The sequence below is a fragment of the Sphaeramia orbicularis genome, chromosome 12, assembly GCF_902148855.1.
Source record: "Sphaeramia orbicularis chromosome 12, fSphaOr1.1, whole genome shotgun sequence".
In the NCBI taxonomy this organism is placed as follows: Eukaryota; Metazoa; Chordata; class Actinopteri; order Kurtiformes; family Apogonidae; genus Sphaeramia; species Sphaeramia orbicularis.
The window spans coordinates 43478987-43498953 of record NC_043968.1 but is presented as its reverse complement, the minus strand read 5'-3'; the positions used below and the strand labels follow the sequence as shown (position 1 = coordinate 43498953).

The 19967-nt window shown below is 38.7% G+C and overlaps 1 protein-coding gene and 1 long non-coding RNA gene across 7 annotated transcripts in view; one reads left to right on the top strand and one right to left on the bottom strand.

Annotated features, from left to right (window-relative positions):
• The window catches only part of chchd3a (coiled-coil-helix-coiled-coil-helix domain containing 3a), an 89597-nt gene that overhangs the window by 7634 nt on the left and 61996 nt on the right, over window positions 1-19967 (bottom strand). For all 6 annotated transcript variants that reach the window (XM_030149311.1, XM_030149312.1, XM_030149314.1 and 3 more), the window contains one exon: window positions 13753-13823. In XM_030149311.1, the coding sequence (XP_030005171.1) occupies window positions 13753-13823 (71 nt within the window). The remainder of the gene's footprint in view (window positions 1-13752; window positions 13824-19967) is intronic.
• On the top strand, window positions 986-19806 carry LOC115429673 (uncharacterized). Its single transcript, XR_003936819.1, has 3 exons — window positions 986-1107; window positions 8810-8819; window positions 19796-19806. It is a non-coding gene; the product is annotated as an uncharacterized LOC115429673 (long non-coding RNA).

The window sequence follows — 19967 nt, the reverse complement described above, 5'->3', positions numbered from 1 at the left end:
ATCAACACATTCTCTAAAACAGTACTCAATGACCCCCGCTGGTGAATGGTACAGAGCACTTCTGCTCAAGTACTACACAATTTTGAGGCTATTGCACATAACCTCAGTTTTTTTTCTCTTCTAATTCTTGCTACTTTGTCATATGTAATGCTGTAATTTTTAACCCACTACATTTGTCTGACAGTCTTACTTTACATTACATTTTTGTTCAGTAAAAACCACATACCTCTGAATATACCGATTTTGAATGTTTGTGGTAAACTACAAAGATGAAATGTTCCTTTATGGGTTAAATAAATGGTGTAAAAACTCTCATGCTGAAAAATTCACATTAATATAGATGTAAAAAACAAAACAAAAGACCATTTCACAGTATGACTACACTGTTTTCATACTTAGAGTGTGATTTGTTGATAATACTGACTTTGTTCCTTAGCCCTTCTATTATCCTCAAATATTACTAACACATTTTACCTTTGGGGTTAATCTGACCCCAGGGATATTTGCCTCCAGAAAATGATTTCCGTAAAATTGTTGACCAAGTTTTTGTGTCAGGCACTTTGTTTATTATTATTATTATTATTATTATTATTATTATTATTATTGATATTGTACCTAAGATGATCACTTTAGAGGGGAGGCATGTGTAGTTGGAAAGACTTGGTTGGGATCAACTCACAAGCCAACACTGGCTTCCTCATTTTGGCAGGAGTTCACAAGTCAAGTTGTTTCCCTCATACCCACACCACAAGAAGTATCAAAGTTCTGGTGGTAACAGTTGTTTTCCCTACTCCCCTGTTACGTATCAGCTCAAAAGTATCAACTCTGGACCTGCAGGTGTGGGGATGTTAGGTCATACACACACAGACAAACAAGTCTTACACAGATAAAACAGCTTGGGCTCAAACTGACCCCAGAGGAACACCAATGTGTGCAATATGTGTTCAGCACATTGAAAAAGTATCATCATGCTAATTTTATGTAGTTATCCTCATCAAATTAGGAAAAGTCATGAAATATGAAGAAAAAAAAGTCAACTATTATTTTTGAATGATAAACATTGAATGGGGTCAAATTGACCCTGAGGATAATACGAGGGTTAAGTAAGTTTTGAATGCATTAATTTTCTTTGTAGAGGAGTATTTTCACAGTGTGGTATTCATACTTGCAGCATAGTCTGAACTTACTTCTCTTTCTTTCTGTTAAATAATGAAGACTGATTTGCCAGTGAAAACACATCTACTGTACATCGGGTAGAATTCAGCACAAACCCTACCGTTCACCACTTTTCACAGAGACTCAGACTGGTGTGTGCAGGGAGGGTTCTGCATTTGTGGATCCATCGGGGTGGAATTCAGTCATTTGCTAGGAGGCATGACAAGGCCATTGCTCTGCGTCAGGGTATTGAACGATGACAGCGGCGCTAGCAGAAATCGCTACCATCCTATTCCTATGGATCCTGGCGCTCATTTATTACACCGCCTATGGGCATCTACAGGGACGAGGGGAGCCACATACACCCACTAATTACTTTCTTAAGCATTTGCGTTAATGCCAGGTGCATCCTGCTGATACAAACCACAGTGTTTATCACCAGTAATGGCCTCTGAGAGAGAGAGAAAGGAGGACAGAGGAAGGGAGGGAGGATGAGAAAAAGATGAGGGGGGGGGGCTTGTATAGAAATGAAGAGCATTTCTTGATGAGGAAGTAGACAGTGGTGCTTCTCTTTTGCTTGCACTCTGGTTTCTCTGTGGGGAAGGGGCTGAGACGGTGGCTGAGTTAATCATAGAGACAATAACTCTGTCACACGCACTCTGGTGGCATGCTGCATCCTCTATCATCTATCATTAAGATTAACATTAAGTTCCTGCTGCCGACCACACTGAGCAGCTAGACAAACACCACAACCTTTTCTTCCTCACTCTCCAGTCTTACATTAGGTGCCTTCGTGTCATTTTCTTGTAAATATGACTGCTGGGATGTCTGACTGTGAATTCGCTATACAAGCCATCACCCAGTTTGACCTTCTATAGGTGAGATTTAGGTGACAAGAAAGAAAGGATGGGGGAGGTTTTAATGCTTGTATTGATGAATTAATTGGTGAATTTGCATCAACAATAATGCTCTACATAGCTCAGTTAAAGGGGCTATATATAGTATTTCTACTTTCAAGTCTAAAAGAAAATGACCAAAATGATCACTAGAGGGTTGAGAATAAAGAGCTCTGAAGTGATGGCAAAGATGTCAATGTGTTACATTGTAGAGAACTGAATTTATATTCATACTGACAATCTGGGAGAATATGTGACCAATAGAGGGAGTAGTGAGTCACTGCCGGTCTCCCATGGTGAGAAAAACTATCACCACCGGGTCTTTGAGCAAAGCATTAGACAGTGCTGATCTGTGATGAGAACCACTAAGTAAAAACTTTTAGAGTCAAATTAAGTGAAAAAGTGATAAAAGTTACAGGCACTAGTGTTGTTTTGACCACTGGACACAGCTGTAAATAAAAAGAATACAGTTTGATGATGAAATCACAGCATTTCTTCAACACAGATGAGTTTAGTTATAAAGCTTATGAAAGTATAAAGTTATTATGGGATGTTATTTTCTTTGCTAAGTTGCTGTTTGTTGATCCACATTTCAGACTAAACTGTGACAGTTCTGACTTTGTTTGGATGATCTTTAGTTCAGCTACTGACAACACAAACCCTACAGAAAACAGGGGTGATTTCTGGTTTTACTGTGACTGTTTTCTGTCTAAAAACAGAGGTAAGCTAACTGAGCTATAATGTAAACTATCAGCTCAGTTATTTTGACCGACTGTCAAAATAACTGAGCTGAGTTTCTGTTTGAAGAAGAAAACTTGATACCACAGATGTATGTAAACAATGAGCTTTATACTTTATTCAGTGAATGATACAGTCTGTGGAGGTGTAACCTTGATTTGTTGGTGATTTTTGTATCTGTAAATGTGTTCTGGTACGTGACTTCCTACTGCTGTTGAGAGATTGTAATGTCAAGGCTACATATGAGGGGGGCTGAAAAGTTCATAGCCTGACTAAGAAGGAGTTATTCCACAGCAATGAAACTTGGCATACATTAAATTCAACCTCTCCTGATACTAATTGCATGGTTTCCTTCCAGATAAACCCACATTGGATAAATAATTTAGGACTTTGAAAGGCAGTACCAGAGACATTTGGTGAACCATCCGTGGCACCGTGGTCTTATCAAATGTCTGCAGAAAAAGGGGTTAGTCCCCAAGGACACTCATGCTGACATGGTTGCTATAGGGGATGATGCTCCAGCTTTATCAACTGCAAAACTGGGAAGCTGAATTCAAGAGGGGTAGGGAGAACGAGGGAGGGGTGAAAAGCAAGCATTTCATGAAATGTCTGTAGTACTACTTTTCACAGTCCTAAATTATTTATCCAATGTGGGTTTATCTGGAAGGACACCATGCAGTTAGTATCAGGAGAGGTTGAATTTAATGTATGCCAAGTTTCATTGCTGTGCAAAAACTCCTTCTTAGTCAGGCTATGAACTTTTCAGCCCCCCCCCATATGATCCCTTTAAAGCATCTTATAGTCGACAAATAGGCACTGGTTGTTAAATTCATAACAAGCATGGCCACCTAAATGGGTACACAGACTCTTCCACTGTGGGAATCAAGGATTGCAATTACAAATATAGTCCAAAACAGCCATGAATCATCCAGTTCCCATGTAACCTGAGTAGTAAGGCATTCATAAACAGGGACAGTGTATCTGATTCCCACAGCAAAGCATTTTTTTAAAACTGCTTTTGAATTATGTGCAGGAATTGTTCTAAAAAAAACAGCTATGCCAGAGGCAGTTTGGCGCTTTTCAGCTTTGGTTACTTCAAAATATGCAGTTAAATTTTTTACTTCCAAATTGGTGAATATTAGTCTGGGTTGAAACCCTACTGCTCCTGTGCAAACCCTCACATATTCACATCACTCAACAGGGAAAGATAAACACACACATGCTACTTTATAAGCACTCGCACAGACAAAAATTATGACGCCGCAGTATAAATGTCCACACGCACAAATCAGAAGATGATTCTACAGGTTATAGAAAAAGGCTCTGCCTATAAATGTCACACAACCCCCTCTTTCTTCCTCTCTGTTTTTTTTTTTTTTACCATCTTCCCTTTATTCCTCTTTCTTTTATTCTCTCCCTCGATCCCAAGAGGTTCATGAGATATTTAATAAAACTCCATGTGGTGTTGGACCCTGAAACAAATAGAGACATCTAGCCAGATTCAGTTGGTTATTATTTGCTCTGTGTGTGTGTGTGTGTGTGTGTGTGTGTGTGTGTATGTGTATGTGATACACCCCCAAGACCGTAAATCTAAACAGTCATAGTGGGGTCTCGCCTCATGCCATCAGTAGCAGTAAAGGTCTCTATAAAAACACCTCATTCACCCCAACCCCCCAACACACACATACACTCACAATCACTCACACATGCACGCCAACCAAGACCCTATTGCCTTGATCCACTGATAGAGGGAGGAATGAAAGGGAAGGGTGAGATTGGTTAAGATATCTACATTACAGTTCTGTGTCATAAATCACAAAGCAGAGAGAGGAAGGGACAGATGTGAAAAAGTGCAGAGAGGATGAGGGAGAAACTGGACAGAAAATTGAGTGAAAAGGATGGGGGGGTGTAGAAAAATGAAGGGAAAGTGAAACAGGACATGAAAAGAGAAGCTGAGAAAAGAGAGAGAGGTGCAAATGTATTTGAGGAAGATCCTTTCACGAAAATACACTTGCTGTTTTCTGCTCACCTCCTATATAAAGCACAGAAATGAGGTTGAGAGGAGGGGCATGGATGATATGAGAGGAAGAATATGTCCTATTTTACATGTAATAAAGGAGAACTGATTACCTGCTCACTCCCTCTCACTGTCTGTCCCTCTCTCTCCTCAAGGTGTCCCTATATCATCTAATACATTTTTTCATTCAAGTGCTCCGCTGCACAACTCAGCACATTTCAATTGGGGGGGGGCATATTCTGATGGGTTTATGACTACGGCTACATTCTTCAAAGAACATATCGACTACGAGCTTGGAGAGTATTGAGATCAGTGTCAGGATTTTCATACGGTATGCATGTGTTATGCCAATAGCCGCATGAGCAACAGTATTGGCCCATTTTTCAAACCAGCACATATTGACCATGACTACCATCTGTTGTAACAATGTAGAGCGGCACACTAAAATGGCATTCATAGATCTCTGTTAAGGATGCATGCTTCAATAGTTGAACAAAGTGCGGGACACATATGGAAACATGCACGTTCATCTATCATAATCTTAGATACATTATCAGTCGGAGTAAAGACAAGACACGGAGGCAACCGCAGAGACTTCAGAGACGCTGTCCACTGGAATACTGGATGGCTTTATCGTCTCCTGCAACAAGATTCAGCGATTGGACAAAGAAGCTGAGAGATTTCTGAAAAATCACTGTCAATTCTTCACTGCAACAATATCCATTAAAACAGTGGGCAGAATGTGAAGCAGTCCTGGGGAGGCAATAATAAAGCACAACAGATTAAGGCTGCGGATTGGATACTTTTTTTAGAGAACTGTCACGGTATAAAGAGCACAACACCATGTGCACAAATCTGGGTGAAAAGATTTACTTTACAGCGGGATTTGCATATGCTTTTAGCACAGTCCCTGTAACATCCAACAATATAGCAGTACTTCTATGAGCAAAATAACATTTGCCTATGCAATGATTTGACCACAGATCTTTACACATGAAGAACTCATTAAAAAAAGGTTGACTGATAGTGAATTTCTAAAATGCTGATAAAATAATGACAGTGAAACACAAGTAGATTTTTGAGCTGATTTCTGCCCGTCTCCCAAAAAATGTTGAGAAAAGCATATTATGCATGTCAGACATGAACTTTAGTTTTATTAGCAACTACATAACTGCTGATTTGAACATCTAATTCAATGTAATAAATAAATAATTCTGTACCACTGTAAATAGAATTATAATTGAATATCAAACAACTGTTAAAAAAAAAAAAATCTAGAGTGATTTTTATACATTTTTGGGTTACTAATTTCTTCCAAAGTCAGCTGTTCCAGTTGAGAAGTCCACTATTTCCTATTGGCTGCTGTCAGCGCCAAACTTCTGATACTAACTTGCGAAACCCCTAGTGTCTTCCGATTGTGTCCCATGGGACCTATTTTTTTTTTTTTTTTTTTTTTTTTTTTATGGGGGGGGGGGTGAAATTGCAGTTGATGGCAAGGGACAAATCATTTTTAACACCCTTTAAATTATGCCCTCATTTACACATATATTTGTCAATTAAAAGTCAAATCAATTAAAAGATAGTATTAGAAATCAAGAAAATTGCAGTTTGTTTTAACACTGCTTAACTACCAGACTGTGAAAATATGTAAAGTGAAAGACAGCCCTAAAATTTACAGATGTGATGTCATTACTGTCTCTGTGATAAGGTGCAGATGTCTCTGCAGGTTCAACATGACCAGACTGTAGTGATTTTCACCTCTTTTAACACTTTATCACCTCGTTCTCAAAGACAGAGGTAAAAAGTGCTAAGGTTATGGCTGTTTTACCTTTGGTGATGTGAATCACATGCAATGAGAGATACCATCCATAGAACCATTGAACACAAACCATGACATTCTAGGTTTGTAGAATGATCTTTTCACTTGACTAACATCATGTGTGTAAATGGTGGCGCAATTCAAATGGGAACAAAAAATGACTTATCGCTTGCTGTTGACCGCCATTGATATTTTTTTCCCCAAAGTTAGGTCCCATGGGACACAGCAGAAGAGCCAGGACTTTGGCTCCCTGTGTCACTATCTAAAACTGATAGTATTTTTGGCTTCTTGTGTGGTTAAACCCTGCACTGCAGTGGCCTGGGTTCAACTCTAATCTGGGCTTTTTGCTGCAACCCACTCCTTTTGTCTTCTCCTGTGTTTCGTGCCTATTGTTTTGTGTAACTGTGTGTATAAACTGCAAATATATGTCTTAAAAAGAAATAAGAATCAACAGTGTTTTTGAAAATCAAAATCATGTATACAGCATTGTAAAACATAATATCAACATAGGTCAATAAATCAATATTCTCTTACAGAATACACTTCCAGGCACTTCTAATAAAGCCATCTAATGCACTGCTATATAATGGAACAAACGTAATTCCATACATTTGTTGAAAAGCCCTTGACTAAGAACAAAGGAAGCTTTTTAATGGCCTGATTTCACACTGTTGCGAGTATTTACCCAAATCTCAAACTCCCTTTTACACCCACACAAGCCATGAAAACACACTCAGACCCCCCACCTTACACGTATATGAGCAACACACACTGCAGCTCTACTCTCCATCCATTGGCAGTATAGATTACCCCAGCCTGCCAGCAGATTGAGTTCCCAATCACCAACTTGTCTATTTGTCATCATTTGGGTCCACTTAGGGGTTAATAGGGTTAAGGGGCGGGTGCCGGTTCCCCCTCAAAAACCCCTCATGTTCTCTCTAGTTAAGGCAGGCGTCAGTACAGAGGGGGGTAAATAAATACAAATGATCCAGTTAAGGAGAAAAATGACACACATTTCGCTCATGCTGCTTTTTAAAAGTAGACCTGAGTGACCTCCTGCAGTGAAATCCATCAGCATGGGTAAGAGATTGAATATGAGACAGGGAGAGGGAAGGAGGAAGGAACCGAAAGAGAGATGGAATCAGGAAAAGTGTGAGGGATAAAGGAGCAGGGTGTACTGTATGAATGAGGCAGGCGAAGACGGACAATAACAAAGAAAAAGTGAGTGAGGGAGATTAAATTAAGACAGAAAACACTGCTGCAAAGTGAGCAGTGAGGGAGACAAAGAAGGATGAGTGGGTAGAAGAAAAAGAAAGTGTCTGTGGCCTCCCTGACCCCTCTTTATACACTCTCACAGGGGACAGGCCTCTCGATTCTGGCTGAAAAAATATTTGAGATATTTCAAAATCGTACATTGATACATACATACATAAGCTTTCGCCTCCTGAGATGCGTTCACTGGTTCAGATTTTGCAGTTTGTGCAATCTAAAACTGGGAGTGGCAGTGATAAATGCGTGGTACATATGCTCTGAATATCCAATAACGGCTACATATTGGTTTCTTTTATTCCCATCATTCATGCCGCTGTGCAGTACACAATATGAAAAACCCAAATAATACGGGTAGGCAATAAAAGATGTGAGTGGGTTTCTCAACCATTTCCACTAAAAGGTGCGTGTCTATGTGTGCCCACGCAGGTCCCGAGAATTGTGTGTGCTTTTTACCGCCAGCACAGCAAAGCTCTTAAGGCCCAAAGAAGAGCTTTTAAAGCAGTTATTGACTTCTGTCTCCTCAGCTGACCACAGTCTTGTCCTTGCATGGAGGTTGCCTAGCTACAGAATTGAGGTTCACCCTAACTTGACAGTGGGGTCAAAGCGCTGCTCAGTCTGTCCTGCCTCGTCGACTACCTCAGTAAACAACACCTCCAAAACTATGACTGAAGTACTTGGCAATAACTCATCGGCTCAATTAATTCCCGTCATTTTAAATAATTAAAAGTGCTGCTTGGTGCAATTAAACATCAATAAATCATTACTCCATTAATTCTAAGACATGAGTATTATTACTTTACACAAACAGGAGCACTGCCAAGAAAATGGAAAGCATCTACCTGCCTCTGCACCTTATTTACATTTTGTAGCAGCAGGGTGGATTTTGGATTACACCTGCTGGATTTCCTCCAGTGTATTTATCGTCTTCAGCAATGTGAAAGATAAGACAAATGCAATAACACACTTTGTTGCAGGGCTGTTGTGCTGGATGGCAATAAGACTTCTAATTTTGTGTGTGCAATCTTCAAGACAAGGGGAAATGATGGTGGAAAATTTGCAGAAAGTCAACCTTGCATTTACAGTACATTTACTGTGAATACAATTAAACACACTGACATCCTGCAGTAAAGACTTACAAAAGCTAGAAAACTTTCAGCTGTTAAACATTGTTTATTGAGCTACAGCGATGTAGAGAGATTATACACTAGATGAAGGTCTTTTTTCTTTACTGACTGTTTACGGGTATAAATTTTGAGTGGGTTCTTTGTCTCCCACATGGTATATGGAGGAGAAGACAGACTGTCAGGTGTGGCCTGTTGACCGTTGTGCCACCAAACACCAGTGTGTTGAAGAAAAACAATGAGCCATTTATATTCAACAAGTTTTGCTCCACGCCTCCCCATTCCACCTTTCGGTGTGTGTGCGTGTTTATGTGGAGAATGGCAAAGACTGCGGCTGCTGTTATTGTCAACTGGATTAAATTAAAAAAAGATTTATTCAAAAGAGCTAAAAAATAAACAACAGACAAAAAGAGTGACTGTGTAGCCTGAGGGAGGAGAGGAGTGACAGTGAAGTGACAGACTAAAATGAGATTTTATTCTCTATGGCCAACTGTATAGGAGGAGAACTGAAAATATAAATACAAAACTATTAAAAGGAAAAAAAAAAAAGAGTACATGCCTTTTTCAATCTTATGACAAATGTCACTATTAGACTGAAAACTTAAAGAAGTCCAAGTTTAACGGACGTCAAAGGGATGATGGATTGATATGGCATACTCGCTCTCTCTCAGTATTTCACGTCCTTGTCACACCCACCCATTCACCAATATGCGATGACTCCGTCCCGTATCAATTCTACAGGGACTCCCACACGACACACGGTGACCAGCTTCAACAAAGACGCCCTAAGCCCTGCCAAAGGTTAGCACTGACAGGAGGCTTAAGACTATGCCACAGTTCTTTCATTCCCCATTCCATCTTCTCGCATAATCTCACATCTATCATTTTTCTCCATGCCTGTCAGCCTGCATTTCAAACTAAGGCCCCATCGGGTCACTCGGAGCCCATTGAGACTCGAGTGCACATAGATATCCTTCATATCCAAAAGTGCAGAAAAGCGCCTCCTTGCTTACGAACACACGTATGCACTTTTACATACATGTAGTGCAGGAAAGGTCACACATTTAGTGCTGGACAGCATGATAATGCACCAGACTTGGATAAACAACTAGTGGTGAATGTGACAGCATATAAATCAGGTGCAAAGAGCCCAAGCCTCCTTTCTACAAGCAACTGGGAACTCTTATCTAAAGTGTCAAAAGGAAAATGAATAAAAGCTTTGCTCCTGCGCGTGCATGTGTGTGTGTCTAATGTACTGTGTCGTTACATTATCTGTACCATGTTGTGTGTACATGTTTATGCGCGCAAAATCTCTTTTGTCTTGGTCTTTGAGAAGAAGTTGACACTGTACAGTTTATGAATCTGATTCGCTATGGCCTCAAATTTTAAAACTACGAAAAAAACAGGCTGTTTTTCTCCCGCTTTATGTAGAAAATTGTAGCAATGAGAGAGTGTGAGCAAAGGTATATTTGTTTATATTTCCCTATATACTGTGTACGTGCGTATTTTTATGTTTGTGTGATCATATGCGTATGAATGTAATGAGGTCACTGTGATGCAGTAGCTTTCTGGTTGGGAGAGCTCCATCATAGTCTGAAATCTCTGGCGGGAATATTGCAGGAAAACAGCAGGGAGCAGCTGAACGACACACCTACGCAAACACATACACATCTCATATTGCACATACACCGTTGCCTCCCATGCGTACCTACCTCTCACACTTTCATTTATTTCTTTCAACAGTGCAAAGGAAAATGACCACACTGTACCACTTCAGAGAATGAAACACACGCACTGCCTGCGTTAATCCATCACCTATTTTTAATGATTGAACATGTGTGTACAAATCGTGTTCCCTAATAAAACCAATTTCTAATTCAGTCTCCATTCTTTCAATTAAAAATACTTTTTATTTGTTAGAGGCAAGGCTTTTCTGTCCCATTCCAACACTTTTACTGCTAATCCTTTTTCACACCAGAGTAATTATTTACGGTGTTAACATTAGAGCATATACATCGGAAAACAGGTGTTGCAAATGGCAGTGACACATGAATCACAATTTTCTGTCGAGATCTGACACTGGTGTCTTCTTCCAATCCTCGCATCACCATGTTTAAACAGTAAGATTTAATCCAAGTCCAAGGCATCCAAGAGATAACTCACACAGCATTATATACAAAAGTTACACCAAACAGAATCCTAATTTAACTCTTTCAAAGCATGCATGCATATGTTATAACCCCTGACACACATCTTCTATTGGTACTGCATACCCTTTCTTTGCCATAATAGTCCATAGCCTATCAGGCCTCATCAGTCCCTGGAGTACCATCTCTCTCTTTACACTGGTGGCTCTGACATGAGCTTGAGTGGGAAAATGAAGATATTCTAGTAAGAAAGATGTCATCTCCCACACTTATAACAAACTGGCATTAACATATCAAAAGTTAATCCTATCAAGTATGGATAAGGCTACAGCTTTTTAAAAAAAAAAAATCCCTGAGGGACATTTTCAATTTTGAGGAAGTCAAAAGCCTGTGAGGAACAAAAAAATATATATCCTCTTATTATTCAACAGAGGCCACAGATTGTATCTTATCTCTTAAAAGAGATGGAGAAAAAGTCATGCTGGAAAAAAACATCACCATGTGAGTGCAAACAGACATATTGTAAAACACATGAACTCGCACACATAAACAAAGACGAGCCAAACACGCCCTGTTAAATCCATTAACCCTCCGCTCTGACCCCACAATGCATCCCTGCCTCTGTCTTGTAATACCAGACGTTCCCGCCATTTCATTAACACACAGAGGCACACAGATAGTCCTCCTCTACCCCGCTAATGCACCATCCATAACCCAATCAGCCAATCATGACTCTTGGTGCAAAGGCCTATGTCACATGACTACCCGCATGTTAACCCGCCGTTGACTTGCAGTTAGCATTGTCATTCTGCACTAATGTTATTCCACTGTTTTTTTTTTTTTATCTTTAATGTGATTTGGGAAGTCTCAGCTCCGGCTTCCACAAGTCTAGCGCTAAACCCCCGGTGGGCAAGGCTAATCAGTTTCCAGCATTTCTGAGGGAGACAATGATCCCAGTGTTAGCGCTGGCTAATGACAAGCTAACACAATTAGCCTAGCCTCCCTGGAGGAGAGCTCAGAGCCAGGGCTTGTTCTTGCCCCACCTCCTGCTGGCTCCTCATCCACTTTCCCTACATTACTATGGAGCCTAATGGCCTCTTAATAAGAAGACAGATGGAGCAAGGATGGAAAGGCATTCTGCATCTTCTTGAGTTACATATATGTGTCGGATATGTGCTACATCCATGAAAGCGCGGATGTTTAATATTACCTCCAGTGCTAATAGCTTCAATCAAGTAATCATTCACTTTACTTCAAGGTGTGGCTGACACCGGATTTTGTATTCAGAGAGAGTGGAATGAGGATTACACTTATTGAAAATCTACGCATCAATGGTTCTGAAAACAAAAGCAGAAACTATTTAAAAATCACTATAGGGTTCCTCAAGTGCTATGACCGTTCTATCCTTTGTGTCTTGGTGTGTAAAACGCTCCCTGTGTCATTACAAGTGCTGCAAAAATATGGCTGATAATATTATTCATCCTGATTGAAGATAAAGCTTTACAAAACACTGTCAGTGTTGCCTTTTCAATTCTGAGTGAGTGAAAGTGGTGAATTTTGTGAACTGTGAAATTATTGTATTCACTCATCTTGCATAATACAATACGTTTAAATAGCATAAACAAAGCTGTGCATTAAGTTGTGACCAATTAAGTTCAGGCAAAAGCAAAATAAACAGTCTAGTTACAGTATGCTCAAAGATTATGGGGGGTCAGGACTTGGACTCCCACCACCAGGTTCTCTTTACTACCTTTGGGCCGATGTTATAATGAGAACTATTTGTTTCTCAAAGTCCTTAAATCCCTTTGCTATTAGGCTGCTGAACACAAAATACCTGCTTTATATGAATGGTTTTAATTGTGATTGAAAGGATATGTTGTTGATTTATTGATTTATACATTGTCTTATTTATTGTTTTGATTGCTTTTATTTATTTTCTTATTGCTCCTGTCCCCCTGCCTTTTTCCCCCATGTGTCCTCTGACATTTTAACTTTATCTGTTGTGTGTTGTGCTTCAGAAATTAGAAAAAAAAAATTAATGGAAAATAATTTAAGCTTGGAATGTAATAAAAATACATTTGTTAACCCTATTTTCAAAAACCAAGGGTGAATTCTTATGTTGCTATTGTTCTTTAATTTACAACAATAGATTGGAATTTCATTATTATTTTTTCTGTAGCTTTTTAATGATTCATGTACAAATACCTGTTGGGTCGTATTTGAGAGAGACCATGCACAAAAACTATTGTACACTGTCTGGGGAACAAACATGATGAGGTCAAGCCCTGTCAGCTGTCATGAACATGCGTTCAGACTTATCAGTGAACCACATCATCAACATCAGCTAATGGGCCCTGCTAATGTGGTTCTGATTGAAAGACTTGGATTCGACTGTGGCTACCATAATCCAATAATCTATACACACTGGTCCACATGGAATTCTACAGCACAATAAATGCATTATTTCTGATAAAAGACAACAAAACGGGGCAGCTACAAATCTAACTTGTAGTGGCGATTGCGCATTATGCTATGAGTGCACAGCGGATATGTATTTTTTTTATGGATCATGTGTGTGAGAACTTACTTGTACTTGGCACTGACTTCATCTGCAGCTTTATGGTAGTTCTCCGTGGTGACCTTGTAGAATTGTGCGCTCTGCAAAAGAGAGAGAGAGAGGAGTGAGTGAGAGAAATGCCTGAAAATGTGATTGTAATCTCATATACAAAAAAAAAAAGTCTATTCAATTTATTCACAGCTTTCCTCTTTTTAGATTAAACTTATATAGGCAAAAGGAAACATTTCAGGATGGTGATGTCTGATACAGTTCTATGTACACTGCAGCTGAGCTTATACAACTTCAACATCTACCTTCACTCAATGTATATTAAAACTTTGTGGAGAGGTGCCGAGGAGATATTAAAGTTACACAATTTTAAAGATTTAGGGCTTGTTGCCCAGAACTCAGAGGACAACATTTTGATTTGTACAGTATATGGACACTCTAAGTGGGGAGTATATCATGGAGCAGAAAGAAAGAATTAAACATATTCACCTTGTCCTATTATATCACTATGTCGAATGCCTTTCCATAGACCTTTCCCTCTCTATTTGAGTGTGTTTATTGTTTGTGTTTGTGCGTATACTCCAACAAAAACCTGCTGTAATAACAGGCAGCAATCCTGTAAGGTCATAAGGTCACTAGTGAACAACGTGCAGACCAACTGGTCATAATCCCCTAGTGACCCATAGCAAATGAACCCACAGCAGGACCACTCAACCTGAATTACCTCCTCAAACACGGCCATATAACCGAGCTCGTGCACCATTTATACTACTCTACCAAGATCTGTTTTGTCAGCCCTCTATGACTGTTATGCACGTTTATGATCAAATGGTGAGAGGTTGTAAAGTGTGATGGATGGCTTGATTGAGAGAGATGTGAGTTTGAGCCAAAGGGGAAAATTATGGAACATTGACCAATACTAATGCCATCCTATGGAGGATTTGAGATTTAAGAAGACCTTAATAAGTATAACATAATGATAAAAAGTTATCGAAGCTATAATGTAGCGTTAGAAGATATGGCAAAAAATGTTAAGGACAATTTATCATTTTCTGGCAACATAAACTGAAGCCAAAACATCATGTAAAAAATAAACTGTCTTTACTAAGTTATATAATTGGAGAAACAGGTTTACAATTAATACATTACAAGAAGGAAACTGGTTGCATGTTGAGTTTTTGTTAACCACAAAAAGGTCTCCAGAGGAATTATCTTAATTTTGTGATTTAGGCATGTCTCATGATTTTCAGAAAACAAAACCTTGATTAAATGAATAAATGTGATATATTGTGCAGCTACTACTTTGTCAGGCAGATTAGCATTAGTTATGTATGTCCATATGAGCTAATGGTGAGAAACAACAGGGTCAGTATGCTCAGACTGCACAACAAAATCTGATTTCTTTTTGCCGAAAGACAATAATCATGTGGGATCAGATCTTCTGAGTTCTGGACTTCATAATCATAGTCATATACAGATGTGGTTTCTTTACAACACAATCTCAGGCTTTTTGGAATTCACATGACTGTGTGGATTGAAAAAATTTAAATAATATCATACAAAAAAAAAGGAATTTACATGACTGTCGCATCACGCTGGATTGACATTGGCGCTAATTTTGTGTTGGTGGGTGAAAAAATTTGACTTGATGTCCATCATCCTATAAGTGAGAGTGTAAACACCGACTTCACCAGCCTCTGTGTTTACTTCAGTATGACAGCGTACTGCAGGTGACATCTTTGACATCATCCTTTGTACATGCAGGTCACCACAGTTCATTTTGGTTCAGAAATCTAATAAAGGGGAGATTTCTAAAATAATGTGAAAAGCCAAACAAAAGAAAAGTCATATCTGAGCAGTACAGCTTGCAGTGTGAGCAGAGTCAAAGTTGCTATGCATGATGTATTTTATCTACTGGATTCATACTTACATTAATTATCTTGCAAAAAAACCAAACTCCTAGCTACATTAGACATGTGACAAATATAAGTCCATCTGCTCCAACTTAACCTCCTAGCAGCCAAGACATTTATCATAGTTCAGTTAAGATCAATAAGAATGAACTGCACTGCTGAAAAGATCAATAGTCATGTGTTGCAGAGCAAAAAGAAGATGGAACATGACAATGCTGACAAACCGTCTCATATAGATTTGAGTCCTCTTCATTTGGACGGACACTTAAACAGGCTTTACAAAGCTTCATTGCAATGCTTCACTTGTGCACATTCTGATGGGTTAAAGGCATAATTTAAAATGGACTACTGTTTTTCCATACCAATATGCATGATTTCCATTAGAATCGTAAATAATGTTTTCTGATTTTAACCAAATGGAAATGAAATGTATCCTGTTTGCACATATTGCATGAACTGACCATGATTATCCCTGATGTGTGATAAATGTAGCTGACCGCCCATGGCAGGTGTACTGCATGTTGCTTCAAAACATCACAATGATTAAAACACGAATAAATATAATTACTTCTGGAATAAAAGTACACCAAAACAAAATGTAGACAGTGTGAAAATGATTTAACAGTTTTGCAAAGTCACTAGTCCCCAATGCAGAATTGTTTGTATGTAAACCACTATGAAAGCAGATGCTAAAAGTTTAAGAGTTAACTTGTAAGCTCATGTTCTATCTATGTCCTCTTGGCCTTGAAACAAGTGGTTTTCTGTGTAGACAAAGAAACTGTCAGGAGCTAAAGAAAAGGATTTAAAAGAGTAACTTATTCATAGATAAAAAGACTAAAAAGAGATTTTGGCTCTGCTAAAGAGGCAAGAAAAAGACTCCTCCTGGGTGCTAAGATTGAGCCGTTGGAAAAGAAAGAAACACAGAAAGAGCTGGGTTTGGGTCTCTGTCTAGAATACTAAGTGTAAAGTAATAATACCTGCCTAAATGGCAGAGCTGGCACTAATCAGCACACTAATCCACCCGGAAGGAGAAAAGGTCACGTGACAATGACTGCAGGCCCTCTTACACAACACTTACAATACACAAACAATGCAGGTGCACATTTACACCTACTGTACATGAATAAGATAGTAACACACAGCATGTGTACGCCTGTGAACATACTTCCGAAATCACATACGCAAAATCACTTTACATTTAAACAATGAAGTGGAAAGAAGCACACTGTCACAAATGTCAGAGGTACAGAAGAGTCTAATTTGTGTGATTACTAAGTGGTCTCAAATTGTGATTTGCTACTGCTGCCCTTGCTGATTATTAGGAGCAAACCTGAACTTTAACCAGCCCAGAGAGATCACAAAGCTCACAAACCCATTACTGTCCTTTAAGGGAATCAAAACACGGTCTTACAATTCTCTTTTGATAATTGACAGTTTGTGGTCATTGAATGAACTATGCATCTACAGGGGGCTGATACTACATATAACCCCCATGGACAATCAAGCAGCTACCACCTCTAGATAACAACAACAACAACAAAATAAATAAATATTTGTCTGTTTTTGTTTTCTCTTTATTTCTCTCCATTTGCTTTCCACTAGGTTTGTAGCTCATTTGGAGCCAAACAAAAATGCCGGTGGGGAGTGTCATAGACAAATTAAGTCATTACTGCTAATGCACTGCAGCGATATGGAGAAGATAGAAGCTGCATCCCAACACATTCTCTAGCTCAATTTGGAGAAAAAGCCTCCAATTTTTAATGAATAAAACAAATAACTCCCTGTACTGATGGCTTCTTACTCTTATCTGCTGCTGTGCAGGAGGGCCGAAATGGGGAAAAACCCCACCATGGCCAGCATTATGGTTCTGCAGAGCTACACAAAATGAGACTTCTGCTGTGTGACTCATTGCAACTTGTTCAGAAACAGAGCAATGAGGTAGGAAACTTAAGGAGAATATTCTGCATAAACAGAATAGACAGAGCAGCACGTCATGATTTGTTTTTTTTAGTTTCCTTTTCCATTAAGACATGAGGGTCCACAAAGCACCTATGCTTAGCAGGAGTACAGATCTATGATGTAAGGATCATATTTGGCATAAAAATGCACTGTGCAGGACTTAGTGGCATCAAGTGGTGACATTGAAGATCGCAACTAACTGAATACCCTTCTCCTCCTCCAAACAGCTTAAACACAGGGTGGCATTTTTAATGTCACATTGGAATGTAATACCTGTTCCCATAGTAAAGACTGACATTGAAATATGATGGAAAATTCATTGGTGGGAGCTAAACCATCTTACCATGTAATTTCAATGAAAGGATAAACAGAAGTCAATCGCAAGAGATGAGTAGTTTTTTGAACCCATTTGGATTGGATTGTTTATTTTTACAAGTCAAGATAGTTGCAGTTTGGAATTAAGATAGTACCATAACACTGATTTGGGTTGCCGCTCACAAGAAGTAAATGTAATGTGATTTGACTTGGAAATACACAATGTGGTTCTTTTTTTAATCTCTTTTGAGGATAACATTTAGCTTTGTGTTAAAAGAGTCAGTTGATTGCATTTCTCATCACATATGAGACATGCAGTGTTTTGTGTAATGAACTACAAAGTAACACGTTACAGTAACATAACTACTTTTTTTGGGTAAAAAGTAGTGTAATGTGTTACTACTGAAAATTTGATGATGAAACATAGTTCCTTTTTCAATTCAGCACAATGTTACTTTTCTTAGGGACAGATTTGATAAGTGTCACGTACAATCATTACTCCCAAATTTTTTTACCCCCTAACAATTATGCACACGCTCCAAACAGTCGGGCATGCGCAAATACATTCTTTTTGATGTAAACATCCTGTAGTCATCCGGTAGTAAAACAGCTGCACCTGTGCAACAGTCATAAGCTCTCATTTTCCCTAGAGGACAACTAAGTACTACTTTACAACTACTTTTTAAGTAGTAACAAGCAAAAGTTACTTTTTAAAAGTAACTTTCCCAACACTGGAGACATATCACCTAAATGGTTGTTACCGTGGCATATTGTACCTCACTCTTCAAGTGGGAGCAAAAAAGTATCAAAAGAGGTGAAAATCATTACAAATATGCTCATATTGAACCTTGTCTTACTATTTATGTATTGTCACAGTCTGACACTTCAACAGTTTTAATAAAAACTGACTTTGTTGACTTACAAATATCACATGCATAAATGATGACATGATTGAAATGGGATAAAAAAACAAAAAAAAAAAAACAGTTTCTCTTGCCATTCACTGTAATACGATATTTTTTTTTCTGAAATACGGTCCATTGGGGAATGGGCAAGACTTTACCTCACTATTGAACCAAAAACATTATAAATAATATATTACAGCTCATGAGCAGAATCAAAACAAAATTATTTAAGACTTTTGGAATCTTTTTGCACCTTCTAAGACCATTTTTTCTTTCAGGTAAGTATATATTTTTTTAAGATTTTGCAACACATGTAGACAGTGGCTGAATCAAAAGTATCCACCAACATTTTCAATTAGATATTTGAGCTCAATGGAAATACATAACCGCCTTTAATTCTACAAGCAATCCCAAATGAATGCATCCCTCCATTAGTAAGGAACCTCTATCGCCTGAAAATAACTCATGTTTGGTCCCTGTGAAACCCACTGTGCAGGTATAACACCATTAATTCAGTTCTACAGTACACAGTCATGTCTTCACTATGGATTACTGCATCTCCAGTTACACATCTAGAAGAGTCTGAGAGACTACACTGATCATTTCATGCTAAGAGTGAGGAAGTATTTGCAGCAACAAGACATGCTGTGTCCAGGTCAAGAAATAACTTCTCTGATTCTTGTCATTTTAATTTCACTGGGTAACACACAGCGAGCGATATATACTTTAGAGTTCAGTTCAGTTCTTCATAAAAAGAGACAGATGGCAAGAAACTGAGAGGGAGAAAAACTGTGGACTGACAGACACGGAGGGAGAGATGAAGATAGCAAGTCAGAGGCATAGACAGGGATAGAGAGATAGAAGCCATTACTGTTTTTTAATGCTTCTTCCCCTGTATTTCTTCCTTTCACAGCGCTGTGAAACTTTGCTATGAGATGGCAATTGCTGCTGTGATTGTCCTCCATGGGAGAGCAGAAAAATCCAATTTCATCGATATACAAGGCGAAAAGAAAGACAGAAAAAAATAGAAGAAAAATCCTTTCTGGAAAAAAAAATTAAATTGAGGCATGGAGGGAAAAAACACCACTCAAAGAAAAAAAAAGGTTGGAAAAAGAAGAAATATATAGAGAGACAGAAGCGGTAA